General features: G+C 53.3%; 1 protein-coding gene across 3 annotated transcripts in view; it reads right to left on the reverse strand.

Moving 5' to 3' along the window:
- Positions 1-18,291, reverse strand: part of PIK3R6 (phosphoinositide-3-kinase regulatory subunit 6) — a 35,957-nt gene extending 17,666 nt beyond the window's left edge. Inside the window, exons 1-5 of one of the 3 annotated variants that reach the window (XM_026861196.1) lie at positions 18,180-18,291; positions 17,653-17,832; positions 4,486-4,618; positions 1,320-1,403; positions 149-240 (exon numbers count right to left, since the gene is read on the reverse strand). In XM_026861196.1, coding sequence (XP_026716997.1) covers positions 149-240; positions 1,320-1,403; positions 4,486-4,498 — 189 coding nt within the window. In that variant the 5' untranslated portion in view covers positions 4,499-4,618; positions 17,653-17,832; positions 18,180-18,291. Of the gene's footprint in view, positions 1-148; positions 241-1,319; positions 1,404-4,485; positions 4,619-9,337; positions 9,377-12,330; positions 12,469-17,652; positions 17,866-18,179 lie in introns of those variants that run through there. The other 2 variants (XM_026861198.1, XM_026861197.1) reach the window with 2 other exon arrangements.
- Between the last annotated feature and the right edge of the window lie 688 nt (positions 18,292-18,979).

The raw sequence follows: 18,979 nt of genomic DNA on the forward strand, positions 1-18,979 counted from the left end.
GTCCCCAGACAGGCTCAAGGCCTCTAAAAACACTTGTTGGAGATGGAGTTGAGTCCCCATCCCTCTGCTCCCCTGGGCCCCACAGCAGGACACATGCCACAGAGAGGCCAAGCCCAGCACTCAGGAAACATCTATATGGTGCACTCACCCTTTCCAGCTCCTTCACCAGGATCCTGACCAGGACAGAACTGTTACTGGGATTCTGGTCGATTTTTTTATGCAGGGTCCATCGCAGCATCCCTAAGAAGTGAAAACCAAGAAAGAGGTCAGGTTGCCAAGCAGAGCAGGAGTGGATCAGGGGCAGTGTTTCATTGAGGAATCAGGAGACCTGAGCACTGTTGCTGCAAAAATCACCCACTGGGATGCTGCACTGATATCACTACCAGAGCTAAACCAGGCTCCTCTGCCCTTGCTTCAATCACTGACCTTCTGCAAGGGACAAGTATGCCACTGCCCTGATTCTGGATGCAGCATTGATGTATTGCACCTCTAATACTGGGAAACATTTGGCAAAAGGACCTAGAGATCCTAGGACTGGGGAGGCTGGAGAACAAAGCAGGGCAATGAAGTTTGTGTCCTGTTCCCTCTGTTACCCTGTTTATGAGTGCCTGCTCTCACCACCTGCCCTGAGGGGTTTGGGTTCCTACTGGTACAAGCACACACTCAGAGCAACAACCACAAAGCATCTCAGTCCTGCAGATGTCAAGGCTCATTCCAGACAAAATCAAATTTAATTAACTATAAAATATTCCATGTGCTCCAGGTAAAATTAATTTTTCAAAATTAATTACATTTCCTAAAGCTGTAGCAGTTCAGTTGCTGGGTCAGATAAAGTTTTATGCTCCAAAACTGTAACACAGGGATTTCAACCGACTCTCTAGCGAGGAGCTGAGCAGTGCGTGGTAAAGCAACATCCCCACAGGGAGAGACAGGGAGGCTTGGACAGGGCTGTGTGGTGAGTTGGTGTCAGAGCTGGGAACAGCATCACAAACTGGCATCTGATGTCCCACCTCAATGCTGGACCCCCTGGGTGAGTGAAGGGTGCCAAGGATGTAAGAGCCATGCAGAGGAGAGATGAAAGCTGCTGAGGATGGTGCATGGCAGACACCAGGAACTTGCCAGAGATTTAGCACCTCTGAGAGCAGGTTAGAAAGGGCAGAGCACCACCATGGAAGTGAGGTCACCCTGTGTCCCCTTACCCTGGCACTGACTGAGAGAGGGTAGCGGTGGAGGGTCTGGGGCCAAGCAATGCCCCAGCAAGGAAGCGTGGGGTCCAGCGGGTGCTGACCCCCAGGAGCCATGCCAGGGGTCCATCTTACCTCGGTCGCACTGGCAGGCGGGGTGGTGCCCATCCAGCTCCCGCAGCAGCGTGCGGACACGGCGCAGGATGTCTGACTCCACCTCTGCAGAGACAAAGAGGACGTGAGCAGACAGGCCAGCACCCCTGGGAGACTGGCACCCAGGGACAAGGGGAGAGAACCCCAGGGGATAAGACACTGGTTTGGGTGAGTATGGGGACTGCATCCCTCAGGATGGCTCTCTCAGCAGGTTTCAAGCCTGGATGAGCCTCAGTGGAAACAGGGCAGAGCTCTGCCCAGGGGCACTGGAGCTGGGGGCAAACGGCCACCCCATGGAGACACAGTGGAGAGCAAAATGCTCCCACGGGGACATGTTGATAGAGAAGCTCATGCATGAGCTCTGCAGACCCCCTCTCTCCCCTTATTCAATAAAAAACCCACACATTAAATATAGAAACTAACAAAATTAAACCACAACTTGGAACCATAAAAGAGCAGAAACATCTCTGCATCTTGGCACTGCATGGGTTCAGCCTCACCCCACGGGGGAAACCCAGGCAGAGCCACCAACCTGGCATGTCACCTCCTGCATTCCACCTGTGACCCCTTGCAGCCTCTCTCTGATGTGTGACCACCCAGCCATGGGCTCCAAGCAACTTCTGCTCCCCCAGGCAGGGGTCTGAGGTTGGTGCTTCTGTGTGGAAACCACCACACGTGCCTCATACACATCAAAACCAAACTGCATCCTGCTCTCGGCCAAAAGTAAGCCCATTGACCTCAGACACAGTTTGAGGTATGACTCGTACGTGGAGCAAGGGCTCATGATCATGAGTGAGCGTGCATGACAGCTGTCTGGCCGCGTGCGCTGACACATTGCAGATGTAAAATAAAAGTCAGCTCTGAAAGCACATGGGGTATCGGCTGGGAAAGCTGCAAGGTCCCTTTGCTCCAACACGGCTTATCTTTGTGTCTCTCCTTACACTTTCCCTATCAGCAAAATGATTCTTGCCACTTTGTAGTAAAACAAAAAAGCATTATATAAAGTTGGGTATTATTAGGTGATACTCTCCTTCTGTAGGAAGTTGCAGGCTGAAATAGCCAGAACGTGGCCAGATCCAGGGGAGGATATTTCTGGTAAGGCCCTTTCCTGGGGCAGGTTCCTGCCTCCATGTTCACTGGGGGGTCCAGACCATCACCAGCAGTGGCTGAGCAGGTCTTGCTTGCATGGTGAGGATGCAAGCAAGGAGCAATTTATCCAGGTCCTAAGGGAGTTCCAGACACATACTGACTGGTCTGAGTTGTCTCATCCACGTGAGATTGCCTTTTGGGGTTGATGTCATTACTACCATGTCTCCTGCCCAGTTTTGCTCCTGAATTTTCTCACTCCCTCCATACCCTCTTCTACCACAGCTCCATCTTCCCTAACTTCAGAGAGGTGGCAGGAGGGCAGTGAGGGCACTCACCTTTACCTACAAGAAACAGAGGAGGCAGTCAGGGTGACACTAAGAGATGGGCTCAAGGACCACAGTCTCCAAACCTCCTTCCTTGGCTCTGGAAGGAGATAGAGCTAACTGGGCTGGGTCTGGTTGGTGGAGAATGTGGTGCTTTGGGCTTCACAAGGAATGGTGACCAGGGGAGGTGGGTTAGGAGCTAAGGGAAGGGAAACAGGAAAATATTGGGGGGGATTTTACAGCTCAGCTAGAGGGTCAGACCAACAGGGGCAGAGGACCATCAAGACATGCTCATGCAGGAGTTGGGGCAGCTCTGAGTATCTGGTCCCTCATCCCATGCACCATCTCAGGATAGGTTTGAAACAAAAACAGAGATGATTTTTTTGCACTTCTACTGCATCTTTTAGTGGTGGCCCAGGGTCATCATGCAGGGGAGTGGACATGGTACCCCACAGTTGACACCAGCTCGCAGGGCAGGCAGCATGCCCTGGCACGTGACAAACCACTTGTGCCTTCTCCAAGCCCAAGACTGCAGTGCCATGGTCCAGTGAGATGGCGACCAGGGCACAGGGGCAACAGACACGAGCTCTGCATAAAAGAAACTGGGAAATGCAAAATTTAAAGTATTGAGGATAGCCTATTCCTGAGAACACCCCAATAGCCAAAATAGTTCTCCTGTTTACTGACCTTTGTACGGAGGATTCATTCAATTCAGGCTTCTTTTGCAGAAGGGTACTTACTGCTGTGGCTTAAGTCAAAGCTGTGTTAGAAAACAGCCACACGCATGGGTTCACACTTATCCACATGGGCTGGCGAAGTTGTGAGTGTGTACACACAAGAAGCCCCATCTCTGCCAGCACAGTTCATGCCATTGTACCCATGTGGGGAGAAACTACAGTGTAAAAATGTCCTTTGAAACAGGATTTTTCCTCATTTTGGAAGTGTCATTTGGGGAAATGTCTTGGAAATTTGTATTTTCTCTCCTTTTCGTTTTCTTTCCAGTGAATTTGTAAAGCTTCTCAATTTCACTATTATATTCGTTGGTTTTGCACTAGGGAATTATGCAATAATGGACTATTTGAAATTTCCTATTCTTTTCATTTGTGTATGTTTTTAATTACTAGGGGAAGTTTTTCCTGAGCACCGATATAAGTACTGTCCTCTTTTTCTAAATCAAAGCAACTACAGTCATGATACACTGAGGTTTCTTCATGGGGAGCAGAGCATCAAAGCATTTGTTCCAACACAAACAAGAGGCACTTTGATCTAAAAACAATCTGAACCTACCAGCGACAAACAGCAGTGGCTTAGCAATGAAATAAAACATTTCAGTAGTGATATCCTGACCTCAGGGTGCCAGGAGACCAATATCACCTTGTGAAACAGTGTGAAAATAAAACACACATGGGGAAAAAAATGGACACCAAAAATACAGTAAAACATAAACCTGCTTTAAAATTCAGACGTGAATGGTTGCCAGACCTGGTGCTTTCAAAGTATCCCTCTGAAGCAAATCTTTTGGCTGCATCTCAGTTGCTTTGTGCCTCATTCCCCATCTCTCCATCATGGTCTGCCAACACCTTGCGAAGAGCAAGTTCTGCCCAGTGGCCACAAATCCTCCTTAGATAGACTTATATTTTATCAGAGGGTAATCAAGGCAGAAGGCAGCAGATCCGGTGGGTTCATTTGGTTGGGATCCCCTGCCCCAGCACCCCAGGAGGCTCAGCATCACCCACCTGTGCTCTCCATGGCCGAGCTGAGGCTGCAGCACGAGGCAGGCACAGTGGCCGCAGGGCGTCTGCAGCAATGGGGTGAGTGCGCAGCTGCTCCTCACTCCACACGGGCATGGCCTTGGGTCCGGTGTCTCCCCTGTGAGAAAAAATAGAGCACACTGGCTCAGGCTGGTGGTGGAGATCAGCATCAGCCTGAACCTTGGAGAGGAGTGCAAAGCCACCAGGACACTGTGGGCCGGGGACCCTGGCATGGAGGGTGTCCGGCAGGGAGGCAGAGCCCTAAGGGTGAGCACAGCATGTCTGAGGGGCTGTGTTTTGCTGAAGAAAGCTGAACCCATCTGAACGCTTTGGCCCCCAAAGCCTCCCACAGCAAGGAGCCTCTCAGAGATGAGCATCAGCATCACCAAGCAGGGCAGGATCAGGAACTTCATCCTCCCCACGATCTAAAGAAGAAATGTTCAAGTTAAGTCGAACTGAGTTTGAAATGCAAAGTGCAACCAGCAGAAGAAGAAAAAAAAAATGAGCCCAAATTTCCATGAGGTTTCTATGCTTGATGTTCTGATCTGCTGCCATCCTGATCTAGCATTCCAGAGAAACAAACCCCAGGGAAAGCTCAGGAGCCGGCCACACTGCAGAGGGAAGCCAGCCTGGAGCCGGACAGCTTCCCTTGCCCTCAAGCATTGTTCTCTCCAAAGAAAGAGAAAAAAAAAAATCCTAAAACTTGAAGAGGAAGGAAGGGACATTTGCCTGTGACATGACTACAAGCAGGCCAGGGAGCCAGCGTGGGGCAGGCACAGGGGAGCAGAGGAGACACCAGCATCTTCTATGCAAAATGCTCAGCTGTAGCGATCAGCCCCACGATTGGGTCCCTCCCAGCCCACGGCTCCAGCACCTCGTGGTCCTGCCCCCCCAGTGCCCATGGCGAGGCAGCATCTCCCCCAGTGCGTTGCCCCCTCCCATCTTCCCATACAGAGGACTGTGCTGCCTGTATTTACAGCCTGAGTGATCTGCAACACCACTTTCAGCATTTCTAGATTGAGGCTTTCCCAGCCTGCAGGTTTTGCCCTCTCTTCTTGCCTTTAGGGATGGAAAAAAACAGCCCATAATTCTGATTGTTATGATTTCCCTGAAATACCCACATTTATGGCTGATAACAGGGAGCCCATCTCCAGTGTCCCCCAAACCAGCACAGGCAGCAATAACAACAGTCCTGTCAGTCCTCCGTGTCCCTCCCAGCACAGTCAGGCCATCAGCCCACACTTGTGCTCATGCCTGCTCTATTTAGGATTTGCTCTATTTAATTTGCAGATTTAGGACTTAACTCTGTCTAGGTAGGTTCTAAATCTGTAAATATGCATCATCAAACCCAACAGCTCTGCAGCTGCAGGGGAAGATGGTCAGACACGCGCAGGAATGCCCCTGACACACACCACTCACACCCCGAGAGCATCCTGCTGTCGGCGACTTTCAGAAGCTCATTAAAAGTTTCCTGCAGCACGCGAAGTTTTCAAAACCCACCCCAGACCCGTGTGGCCTTTATTTCTGGCCCTGAGGCTGGATAACAAGGCCTGGCACTGAGCCACTGAGGCGGATGTCCGCCGAGCAGCAGCACCATGGGGGCAGCTCCCAGCCATGGTCAAAAGCGGAGAGGACAAGGGAGGCGAGGACAGTGGTCCTTCTGCAGGACCCTGCCTCTGCTTGCACAGGTGTTAGGCAGTTTGGTCTGGAGCCAGGAGAGGGGAGGAGATGTCAACTCTCCTCTTGCTCAACTTGATGCCTGATACCAACCTTGGAATCGCATCTCTGCAGCATGTGGATACAGGTGTGACAATGGACGTGCCCTTTCCTCTGAGGTGACTGCCCTGGGGTGCACTAGAGGTTACTAAAGTCAGCCTACTAAAGTCAGCAAACCATTTCCCCCTCAGCAGCCCACACTGATGGCAGCAGTGCTGCCCACAGGTTGTTCCTGCCCTCCCTCTTGCACCCACAGTGTCACCCCTGGCCAGGCACAGGATGATTTCCTGGAGGTGCTCAGCACCCCTGGTACAGAGTGGGGAGCAAAGGAAGGATGCTGCCATGCCCCAGCCCTAAGAGCCTGCAGCAAACATCAGACATCTGTCTGTGGACTAACGGGGCTTTACTTCTACAGGCAGAAATGGGATGTGCCTCCTGGTGTGCCAGGACCTGGGCCAGAGAAGCACATTAATTACTCCTCCTAGTTTCAAAAATTACAGATCACCCCCTTGAGCCACTGGCTACAGAAGGGAAGGGGATGATTCTCCTAATCCCTTGCAGGCATAAGAGCACCAACTAGGGTAGAGCAGCATTACACAGCGGTGAGCAGGTTGGCCCTGCAGCTCTCGAAATGACATTTCCTGCTGGGAATAGTGCTCAGGTCTCCAGTGCCGTGGAAGACCCACGGTGCCTGTGCCGAGCAGCAGAGCTGGGGCTGCACGCCAGGCTCCTCCACACGCCGGCCCCGCGGCTCCAAGAAGCTGCCTGCCAAAGCGAAACACAGCCCGCTGCTAATTGTGTCGGTGGTTTTCCACATCCGCATCCTACCTGCCCGCACGTGGGAGGGGAGCTGGTGACCAAACATGGAACCTACTTGCCAGCGCTTTGTTTCCAGATTTAGAAAAGGACTCAAGAGAGCCAGAGTGACGTGAGCTCCTCCTGCCTGAGAAACCAATTCTCAGTTACCTGTCTGCTTAAAAAGTGCTGGCTCTCCTCACTGTCAGCAAAGAGGAGCCGAGATTGAATACACAGTCCACCTGCCTGCTCCGAGTGCTTGGGTCTCCCAAGAAATACAACATTAAATGCCAAAAACGGGTCCCCAGCACATTCAGAGTCCAGTCACACCATCTGCAAGAGGACAGGTAAATGGTGTATGACAAGAGGCATGAAAGGACACACATAGAAACAGCCCAGTGAGGAAGACTAGGGTCAGTCTGGTTCCTGCCAGGCACCAGCTGCTGGTTCTTGCTTGGCCTGGCCATAACCAGTACAGGGACCTATATGAGCAGAAAATCACCCATTTTCACTGGGAACACTTTCTGCCTGCTTTGCTCCCCAGGGATGAGGATACCTGGGCTACCAAAGTAGGCGGAAGGATGCAGGGCTGAGGACGGGAAGGGCTGGACAGCATCAGCCCCAGTTCAGAGCAGTTCAGACAGCAGGACCACATTTGCCCTCCCTGGCCACGACAGATGGAGGGCTGCCTGCCCTTCTCTCCTGAGCTTCAGCAGGACTTTCCCAACAGCAGCTGGCCCTGCAATCACCCTGACACAAATCCAAACCCAGCAACATGGTGAGGAAGGCTTTGAAGGTGCAAGAGCCTGTGCTGTAACCAAGGACTAAATTCAGCCTTTGTGCAGAACATTTCTAGACAGTTTCTTGCCTGTGGAGATGGAGGCTGCTCCCCACCCAAGGTACGTGGGCAGAGTTTGAGTGACATTAACAAAGCCAGGCTGATTTATGCCAGATGATCTGACCTTGGCATTACTTTGGCTGAGCAGGAAGAGTCGGGGAGCAAAGACTCAACCCATGCACCCCTGGGAAGGAGACTGCCAGCCCCTGCCCTGGCAGTGAGGCTGCTCTGGGCAGAGGCTGACCAAAAGGGATGAAGCCCATCACCTGACAGGAAGGATTCATTGAACGCGTGCCATTGCAGGGGTGCAACACCCATCTGAGGCTTCAATGACACACTTAGAGCTGCTGATTTGGGTGAAAAAGCATTTTAGCAGAGGGTGTGTGGAACTGCAGGCACACACCATGGAGCCTCCTGTGCAGCTGTCAGAGCAGTGGGAGATGTCACCCTCTGGCACCCAGAAACCTGGGTTGTAGCAGGATCCCTATCACTACACCAGGCTGTTTCTTGGCCTGCTCTCAGCAGGATCAGTCCCCAACACCCACCCTGTGTGCCTCTGTCTGTTCCCAGGACGCAGCAGCCATAAATCCTCTGCGAGACCAGATGGGACACGCTGGAATGTGATGCTGTCATGTTGGGACCACCTCTTCCCTGCAGAAGATGGAGTGGGATGTCCTGCGTCCTCTGCATGCAGGGTCAAGTCCTTTCCTGCTGTCTCCTTTGCCATGGCCACCCCTTCTGGTCACAGACCATGCGGCTAAACACCCTGGTTACAGCCACCTTTACACTTTGTGACCACCAAACCCACACGTGATGTGAGCCAGGTGGGGTCCCCATGCCCACGACTTGCACGTGCTGCATGGGGATGACAGGCACAGACAGTGTGTGAGCTGCCCTGCAGCCCCCCCTTCCCATCCAGGGTTCCAGGCAAGCCCGGTCCCCTCTCCCAGGTTTGTACTCATGCAGGGATGCTCAGCCAAGGAGACTTGACCGAGTGTCTAGGACCAGACCCTCAACACCAACTCTGCCACATCCTCACATCCCAGCACTGCAGATGGGCTGCTGCTGCCAACATGTGTCAGTGCAGTCCCCAGAAGAAGGGAAGCACAAGACATCAGAGCCCCCCCCTACAGACAGCCATTTCTGCCTGCCTCATCTCTCCTGAAATGACTCACTGCTGGTGAAAGTAGGGGGATATTGTCCCTCTTTCTGGGCATGGACTCTGTGCTGGTCCTAGTGTCTGGTGGACTAACTCAGACCTGCAAGAGAGTCACAGGCTTCCCCAAAGGCTCGGGATATCATATCAATCATATCATCATATCATATCATATCATATCATATCATATCATATCATATCATATCATATCATATCATATCATATCCCCTACCACAGTCTTTCCCTGCACCATCTCAGCTGCAAGTGGGAGCAGAGGCACCATGCAAGGAAGGACCCTGTCCCAAACCTACTCAGATCTGGGCTGCACTCACCTTTCCTTTCGTCCTTCCAGCTTCCAGGATCACAGCTCCCTTCAGGTCACAGGACCGTCCCAGCAAGCACATTGCGAGGAGGAGGAAGGAGGAGGAGGCAGCAGATCAGGTGAAGCCGAAGGGCACAGGCTCCTCGGCCGAGGTGCAGCAGATGGGAGTTAGACAGCGAAGCAGCAATCCCCGCAGCATCTGCACCGGAGCCCACACTCAATGCCGCTGAGCGCAGGCAGGGCTCGCTTCTGCTCTGTGTGTATGTGTCTGAGCTCACCGGTGACCACAAGCTTTCTACCCAGAAACAGGAAGGGCCCACAGGCCTCAGCCAACACACATGACCATGGGGAGACGATAGATGAGTTGAGGGAAAATATGATCGTGCAGGGCATAAAAGCCCTCCATAAGTGCTGGCGAGAGGCAGAAGCCTCTCAGTTCCCTGATCCACACCCGTGAGGGTTTCTCTGCTTTCTGTCCCCCTCCTCCCCCCTTGGATCTCTTCCTTTCCCTGCAGCAGACACGAGACACATTTCATCCCGTAACTGGTTATTTTGCTGTCTGCCAGCTCAGCAAGACCAGTCTTCTCTGCATTCATCCCACTTCTTTGCAGAGCTGCAAATCCCCACTTCCTCTCTGCAATTCTTAAAATACCCATAGCATCAGCTGTATTTTATTTCATTTTCAGGAAAAAATTACAAGGAAGGGCAAGAAGGGAAGTCACATTCCTCCCTTCATTTTTCAATAACTATAAGGTTTTTTGTGAAAAAAAAAAGTGACTAGAAAGTCACCTCTCCCAAGAGTTTGGGGTAGTAATGGGAACCATCTGGCTATATTCTTAAAAACGAAGAACTATACAGTGAAAGCCGACCTCACCCTGGGAACCAGCAGATAAGACCACGGTTTAAAGGGCTTTGCAGCCTCATCCTCCTTTCCAAATTTCTAGGGTGCTAAACAGAGTGTGAGTAGGACCTGGCAGAGCATCGGGTGCTGAGCACCCCATAAACCCAACCTCAGTGCCCCTCCTTTGCAGGGCAGCAGTCAATGGGGACCCAGAGATGGGGAACAGTTTGCGATGGCTGCTCTCCTTTGGCCAAGCTAACACAAGATGATGTGCAGTCCCATATGGAGGTGAGGCCACTGGGACTCCAGTTTACCTCCCTCCTCACCTCTCTGTCCTCCCAAAGCTCACCCTGTTGAACCACCTTCCTCCTGAGCAGGGGTTCCCTGTTCTCATTATGCTCTAAGTCCAGGCGTGCACAAGGAAATAGCCACCTTCCCCCCTGGTGCTTACAGTCAGGAAGGCATGGTGGGGAGACCACACTCATGCCCTCTCCTTTCTCTGAGGGCTGGTCATTAGCAGGACAGACACCAAAGACTCTGTGATGAGATGGGTTTCAGCAGATCACACATTACCCTGTTTGTTTTTTGGATGTGTCTGGAGGCTCCCAGCTGTGGCTGGGTGGGCACCACCAGGTTGTACAGACAAAAGGTCATTGGTCCCTGTAGGGTCATCAGTCCCTGCTGCGCATAGAGACCAGGCTGGGCTGCATCGGCTGCTCTTGGCCTCCGTGAAGGAGGCCCATGCTCAGTCAGCCCTTGCTGGTTCAGGCTCTGCACCATGAAATCCCACACCAGTGGTGAGCCCGTCTGGCCACCAGTCTCCATGTACCCCTGAGCCCCTGTAGCCTGAGTCGAGACACTCAGAGCAAAGCATTGCACAGCCTCACCACCAGGAGAGCTGGGGGATTTCAAAAGCGCTGCCAACACACTGCCAACAAACACCCAAGAGCCTCTACGAGTTGCAGGGAAATCCAGCCTGATCAGGACCAGAGCTGAGTCCCAGGAGGCCACCTAGGCCATGTCCCACCCCACAGCTGCCCAGGTCCTCCAGCCTGTTCCATTCTGCTGACCATTATAACAAAGCCCAGCCAGGCAAATTTCCCAGCAAGCACATGTCACAGCAATGTGATTGCCTCCACAGCCTGGTGCACCTGCTGGGAGAACAGTCCAGCTCTGCAGGAAAGCACATCCCTGTCCCAAGGAAAGAATATTTCCCTCTTAGCTCCGGTCCATGGCAGGAGTTGAAGCTCTGTCCTTTTAAGCCCTCAGTATGTGAGGATGCTGGGGTGGGATTGAAATCCCATGGCAGAAGGATGGAGGTGTGTCCATCCACATAAGTCTTCTCAACCCCATCATACTTATCAGAGAAGTGACACAGGCTGTCCCCTGGAGACATTCAACATGGGCATTCACAGCCTCCCCAAAAGACCTGCTGCTCTGTCTCACAGATCGCCAAAAGCTGGCAGAAATCACCAAAACCCAGAACCCCCAGACTAGATGAAACACTAGGTGAGACACAGACTGAGCAATGCAAAAATATCTGAAGCCATGAAAAAACTTAAGCCCAAACCCTTTGACAGTGGGAGCTGGGCTAGCAGCAAAGGGGTGGGCTCCCTAGGGAAGCCTGGTCGTGCCATCCTGCCCTGGCTCTCCAGTGCGCCCGGGCATCCTCCGCTGTTCCATGGAACGCTCTGGCTTGGGTCCCAAATGCCATATTGCCATGCTGACCATGGCCAGCCCTGGGGGATGTCCCCTCGCCCACCTCCCCGCTTCACCCAAGAACAGCAGTGTCACAGCAGGGCAAGCACAGCCCATTGTGCACACACGTTTGCTTTCATCAAGTTATATTTAGTCCCGCTCCAAAGCCAGCTTCTCCACGCCTTCTGCAGCCCTGTATTTAGTTACAAATTCACTACACGGGTACGTCTGAGGTTTCCTGTGGTTGTTTATCAGCTCAACTACAGACACTTGCAAAGAAAAGCCCGTGTATTGCAGAGGAACGAAGCAGAGAAACGAAGCAGAGAAAGCTGTTCGCCCAGCTGCACCCCTCCTCTCCCCTCTCCACCATCCCACCACCAGTTACAACCCTGATCCCAACTCTTCCCATTCCTGCAGCAGACGCCCTGGCTTGCTCCCGGTGCAAGGAACGATTATACAAATACCATCAGCAGTGGTGAGCGAGCTGTTCAGCGTCGGAGCATCCTGAAGGGAGAAGTGGCAAGTGCTCAGCCGTAGGGGAGACACATGAGCACATGTACTTGCAGCGTTTCGTCATGAGATGACAGATGTCCTGGAGCAGACCAGAATTTGCCACCCCCTCACACTGCCCTCCCCCTTCTCCCTGCAGTTGCCTTTGCGCGAGATCGGTTATGAAAGTAGCACATCAGAGGCTTCGTCTAACGTTACAGAGCTCTGGGGCGGCTGCCCAGCCCGTGTTTCCTTTTAGCTCTGGCGAGAGCGGCTGGAGCACAAGTATCAAGATATGAGCCAAAGGGAGAATTTCTTCACTGCATGAGTCGAAGGGCTGTTTCCCCCAAGCCAACCTGAGGATCTGACATTGCATCCTCTGGGCTGCTCAGAACTGCAGCTAACAGCTCCCAAAACGCTGTGCCAGTGCTCCCCTGGACCCAGCACCATTGCTTACACCAGGACAAACTGATGCTGCAGCAAAACCATCCAGTGGACTCCACCAGAGGCAGGTTTGACATCCTGTTTGCACCCTACTCTTAAACCATGTCCATCTGATGGTGGAACAGCTGCTATTTTTGGCCCTGATCCTGACCTCCAGCCCAGCTGCACAGCTCAGGTAAGAAAGGAAGAAAAAAATGCAGCTTTCCAGCCTCCAGCCCTCTTCACTGTCCAGGCAACAGCAGCTCCAGGCTCCCCTGAGGACTTGAACCCTGAACCATAAACACCGAGGGCCGGGTCTGGCTCTATCCCACCTTCCATCAGCTGCCCCAGAGCGAGGTGTCTCAGTTAAAATGAAAACTAAGCAAACTTTCATTATGAATCTCAAAACCCACATAAAGATCACCTGCCTCACTTCTGACCCTGTTCAGACAGGTTGCTGTGGTGGAGTAGACCTACAAAAGAGGTGGGGGGACCACACGTGATGTGGACCAGCCTGGAGCCCCCCCTATGGACTGATTTTCAGTTTCATCTCAAAACCTGGCAGGGCTTGTGGTTTCAGACAGCTCTGATATGAAACCAGATGCTCTCCCTCAGGCTCTCACTGCCAAGGAAATGCATCTCAAGCTCAGAGTCTGCTTTCCAGCAACACTTTGCTCCACCACTTGCCTGCTGGCTGCTCTGAAAGGCACATCCCTGCCAGGGGGCTCATGCCCATGGATGGAGAAGGCGAGAATGGCTCTTACAGCCTTTCACTAATGAAACACCTTCGCAGCTCGAACTGCAGCGAACGTTCATCTGCCCATCAGGAGTGAATGAGCCATGAAGCCCTTTGCTAAAGCTGGTGTGGAAGTTGAGCAGCTTCCTGGACACTAACGAGTCTTTGGAGACTTCCTCGCAAACGTCACATTTCATTCTTTCTAAGGAAAGTAACGAGTTTTCCGGAAGCATCAGCTTTTTAGATTTAGCATCTTTTTCCATTCCCAGAGTCAGCTTTGGAAAAAACAACCAGAGGGAAAAAGTAAGTGCATTTTAAAAACCGCTGCCAGGTTTGCTCACACAAACAGCCCAGGCAAGAGCTGTCCACCTGAGGGGAAGTAAAAGAGGGCAGAGCTCAGGGTACCAAACGTGGCCAGCCTGGGAGAGGCCAGGCAGGGAGACGGCTGCTTTCTTTTGGAAGGGGCTGTGTGATGGGACAGCTGCTCCCTGCCTCCATCCATCCGCTCCCTCAGCAATACCCCCCTTGTACAGTACCTTCATCAGCAGTCACTGGTGGTACAGCCCCTTCACTCTACAGATGTGCTCTGCAGCACTCTCTAGGAGAAAGCAGTTTTGTGTTGACAGCAAATCCTGTACCTCTCACAGAGAAATTCAGGGTTTAAACCGCAGTGGAGCTGCAGTGAGCTGTGCTCAAGCAGGAGCTCATGACCATGGCTGAGCTGGTGCCCCGACACTGTGTTGCTGTTCTGGCAACCAGTGCCCACCTGCTTCACCCGACCACAGCCACCATCTGGAGACCAAACCATAAGGGATCACCTGCAGCAGGGTGTACCTGTGTCCAGAAGCCTCAGTGGTGAATCCAGACTCAGGTCTTTTCTTCCCGGGCAATGCAAGGGTGTCTCAGCGCCCAGCTCTGCACAGGGACACAGTGGAGGAGCTTTCACCCAGCCTCTGCTGGAAGCTGCACTCAGGTGGCCACCTCCGCCCAACAGCAGAGGGGAGGTCGCTGGGGCACAGGGAGGGCACAGAGCAGCTGCCCATGAGCCTGGGGGCGGTCACAGGAGGAGGATGAGCAGAACCCAAGTGACCGCAGCGTGCTGTGCATGGCACCTTCCCTGCTGTCAGGAGGTGACCAGGCTAGCGGTGTGCTCTTGGCATTGCTCTGGCAGCGGGGAACGAACGATGTGTCAGCTGCTGACAGGGCTAACACGGAGCACAAAGAGGAGCAGATTAGCAGGGAAGGGGCAAGTATATAATGTTGTGTCAGGAGGACAAGGTCAATAATGAGATTTAATTACATGGTATGGGCAACAACAGAAACCACTGCTTCCAGTAGGACCATGAACACCCCCCAGTAATGCCAGTCTGAAGAATCACACTTGAGATTCACAAGCAAAACCTATCCCAGCACAGATCACCCACAGCAGCAGCTCCCTTGGAGAGCTCCTGCCCAAACCACGTTTGATGGACGGTGCTGTCTTCAAGGCATGTCACACCTCAAAATAGAAAGACATGACTCAGCCAACACGGCGTCTGCCTTCAGAGCAGCCATTAACACCAGCTAAGCTCACAAAAGCAAGAAAGCAACTGAGAAAGAAAATCCGGAGAGGCCCCATGTCTGGGTGGGAGACCGGGTCAGCATTTGAAAGGCTGGACACAACCAAACCCAGAGTACTTTTGGCTCAGCTCTTTCCCAAACGCTTGGAGCAGAGGAGCTCTAATTTCTTGTGAAAACCAGAGTTCCCCTCTGTCAAACCCCCACCGAGGCTGGGCAGATGCTGGGGAGGGGTGCTGCTGCTGCCCACATCCCGGCTGCAAACCCATATGAAAGTGATTGATGAAAGGTCATTATGCCACGACAGCAGCAGTGCCCACCCCACATATCATGGGGCGGTGGGAGGGGGAATTTCGTATATCCCAGTGAGAGGGCACACAGGGTAAATGCCAAAGGTGCCACAGGCAGGTTTTACATCAAGGTCCTTGTCACCAGTGGAGCGAGACCATGCCCAACACAAGGAGCCCTGCTCTATGTTCACAGAGCTCCCGGAGGGAAACCAGCTGAACACAGAAAATGGAAGCTGCTCCAATGAGATGTGCAAGTTGGTACCTGGTGATGAGGAACAGTGGCCAGTTGTGTCCCCCACGGCCTTTCCAAAAAGTAGAGATAATTTTATTTTTGTAGCAAAAAAAGCAAGCGATGTTTCTGTCACACAACCCCCTGAACATGTTGTCCCATAAAGTACAGGAAACCAGTAAAACCATTGCTAGCTGCCCTGTGCCATCTCACCCAGGGCCAAGAAGTCTTCTCTCTCTGATTTGGGGCCATCCAGCCAGAACTATGGGCTATTCCAGAATGATGGACAGGCAACAGACAGTGAAGTCTCATAGCTCTGTCTCTTTAGGAAACAGGGCTAAAAGAACCAAAATATATGGCAAGCTATTTTGGGGTAAAAACATCATCACAGCTGATCTTCATAGCAGCCTTCCAATACTTGAGCATCTCACGGCTGGTGGGGAGAGGCTGCAGGGCAGAGCCATGCAGAGGCCACTGCCTCCTGCAAGCAGCAAGCCCAGGTCTTGCCAGAACAGCTTGAGGCTTTGAGGACTCAAATTAATGTTTGAGAGAAAGCTGTGCAGTTTAAACAGATTCATGTGACAGAGCAGAGGCTGGCCATGTATTTCACCAGACTGGCCCATGTTGTGTTCCACTGCAGATGTAGGACATACCTTTAGATGTTCAGTGGGACCCCAGCTGTAAAAGCTGAATTAATGTCTCATGAATTTGGGCCTTCCACAGAGTAACTCAGAAACTGGTTGAGGAAGCCTTGGGAGCCACATGCCCACCCCATGACCAAAGTACACACCTAAAAGTCTGTGTAATACTCAAGAGGTGAAGCCTGAAGGATTTTTTTTCTTTGTTCAGGTTTAGTCAAGAGACAGAAAAAAAACCTGCTGCTAAGCTGCACAGACACTCGTGGAGGGTGACAGCATCCCAGTGGGGTGAGCGAGCATAGTGCTTAGGCTTGGTGCCTTGGATGCAGCCAGAGGATGCTGCCAGGGGAAAATACTCAGCACGGCACAGCAGGGAGGAGGACTCAAACCTGCCTGTCGCACAGTTGGCTGACCTACGTTTTTTATGAAGCTCAGGCCCCGAGCACTCCCATTTTTGTTTCTTTTCTGAATGAGGCTGCTACACTCTCCTCATTACCGCCATTGCCATGTCACTGCTGCAGCCCTCAGAGCCCCCAAGGGACAGATGAGGCCCCAGGCCAAGGGGAGGGGAAGGCAGGCAGCCACACCACTGCACAAACAGCCAGTGCCAGAGCATGCACCACCCCAGCCACCCCAGGCTGCAACGAAATCCAGGGGCTGGACGCACGAGCACTGCCTGCCCGAGGGGGCTTGGAGCTGGAAGTGGGGAGCCCCAGCAATGCGGGGACAAGAGCAGGAGATGGCCGGGAGAGGCTCTGAGCAGGTGACTGTTCCTTGCAACTGGGAGTTGTTTCACACAGCGTGAAATGAATAAGCATGAGCTAGTGCTGAAACAGCCCCAAGTTAGTGATGTCACTCACTCACCCCATCTGGGCTGAGCAGCAGGCAGTGGCTGGCTGCGGGGCGTGCACGGGGGATGTGTGCAGGGAGCGTTTGGGGACCTCGAACGGCTGCCAGAGCAGTAACAATGTTAAAACTACCCACTCCTTCTCCAGGGGCACAGGCAAAGTCCCCACGCTCCTCCCTGGGACGGGCTCCAGGTAAACTCTGTGTTTCCCACCAGGATCCCCCTCGCTGGTGGGGTACAACTGGTGAAGCTTGCACAAATATTCCCTTCCTGCAGAGAAGCAGCATGTTCCTCCTCTCCAGCACCATCAGCGCCCCCTCTCCTAATTCCCCTGAGAAAGGAAATCAAACTGATCCCGTTCCACAGCTTTCCCGGGTCTTCCATCCACAGGGATGCAGCACTCACACACACCCCTCCAACCGCTAAGACATAAAGCACTCCCCAGTAAAAGCGCAGCACTGGGGACCAGCAGAGCAGCAGGTCCCCCTCAAAGGAGCAGAGAGGTGACAGGACAGAGGATGAGCACTGCATTTCCCCACTCACAGAGCCAGGAGCAACGCTCCCCCCAGGACTCTACCTGCTTCTTCAGGGCAGGCACTGGGGAGCCTGGCGAGTCACACGCAGTCCCGTCCAGCATGGGGGGGCAGAGCGGGGTCCCAGAGGAGCCATCGCAGGGTCTGCTCTGCCCGGTGAGGAGGTCGGTGGGTGTGAGGAGAGCACTGGGGCGGCTGCCGGGCTCTGCAGCACACTTCAAAGTCTGCAAAGCAAAAAGGGAAGCGCTGGAGTTATTTCAAGACAACTTCCTCTTTCACAGAGAAGTCCCTCAAAGAGAAAGCCGTCCCCGTATGGGTCGTGCTCGCCTGGCGCTCTCCCAAAGTGCAGGAGCAGGCGAAAGAGGGCTCAGCTCTGCCCTGCCTCTAATCCCCTGAAACCAGCCATGCAGGTCAGGCTCCTCTGGAACGAGCCAGGCCCGGGGCAGAGGCGGTGAGGCCTGGCACTGGCACAGCCTCCGCCACGCCACCGACCACCCCGCGCGGGGGCAGCTCCTCCGCTCTGCCGCCTCCCAGCCGAGGCAGAGAGTGCCGGAGGCTGCACACCCAGCACCTCGAAATAAACAGTGTTGCTACGAGAGACAAGGAGGAGTCTGTCCAAGAAAACACTTTTCCAGCTCTCCGTTCCAAGCGCGGCATTTTGTGCCTCTGCCAGCGCCTCCCGCCTGGAGCATCTCACACACATCTGCTTTTGCTCAATACCAGCGCTGCCCCTGCAGCTGCGCAGGGCAGCCCCTGCCTGCCTGCTGCCAGCACGGGGATGCAGCCTGGGCAGGGAATGCCCGGCCCCTTCTGGAATGTGTTCATGGAGAAATCTGCCATTGTGTTGACAGAGGTATTGGCTGCATGATGGTCGGAGCAGGTCTGGCTGTGCTCAGCTGGGCATCATGTTGTCATCACTCGTGACTCAGTGTCAGGAGTGCAGCTTATGGGATTAGCCCAAATGGGGCCCCAGGTGAGGCTGCTCAGGGCTTCTGAGGTGTATCCGTGCCCTGACACTCAGAGCTGAGACCCATTTGCACGTTGGCATAAGCCCAGGCTGGCACAGGGGAGGGATGGGTGAACAGAGCCAGCCCAAATCAGGAGATAAATGTTCATCCCTATGGGATGTGGGTACAGGGCTGGGGTGAGCCCACCAGCTGTGTCAGCTCAGCCTGCTGATGGAACTTGTGTGCATGCCCCACACTTCACTGTGCAAAGCACTCAGGAGAGCTCAACAGCATTGGTCACCTCCAGGTGGGGACTGACACAACCAGTGCCACCCCCGCCTATGGCCAGAGCCCTGCTAGGTCAGCGTAGCACCCAAGTGTTACCTAGAGCAGCACTTGAGGCTTTATTGGAGTAAGTGGGTTG

Source organism: Athene cunicularia (genome assembly GCF_003259725.1).
Source record: "Athene cunicularia isolate RWA chromosome 18 unlocalized genomic scaffold, athCun1 chr18_part1, whole genome shotgun sequence".
NCBI lineage: Eukaryota > Metazoa > Chordata > Aves > Strigiformes > Strigidae > Athene > Athene cunicularia.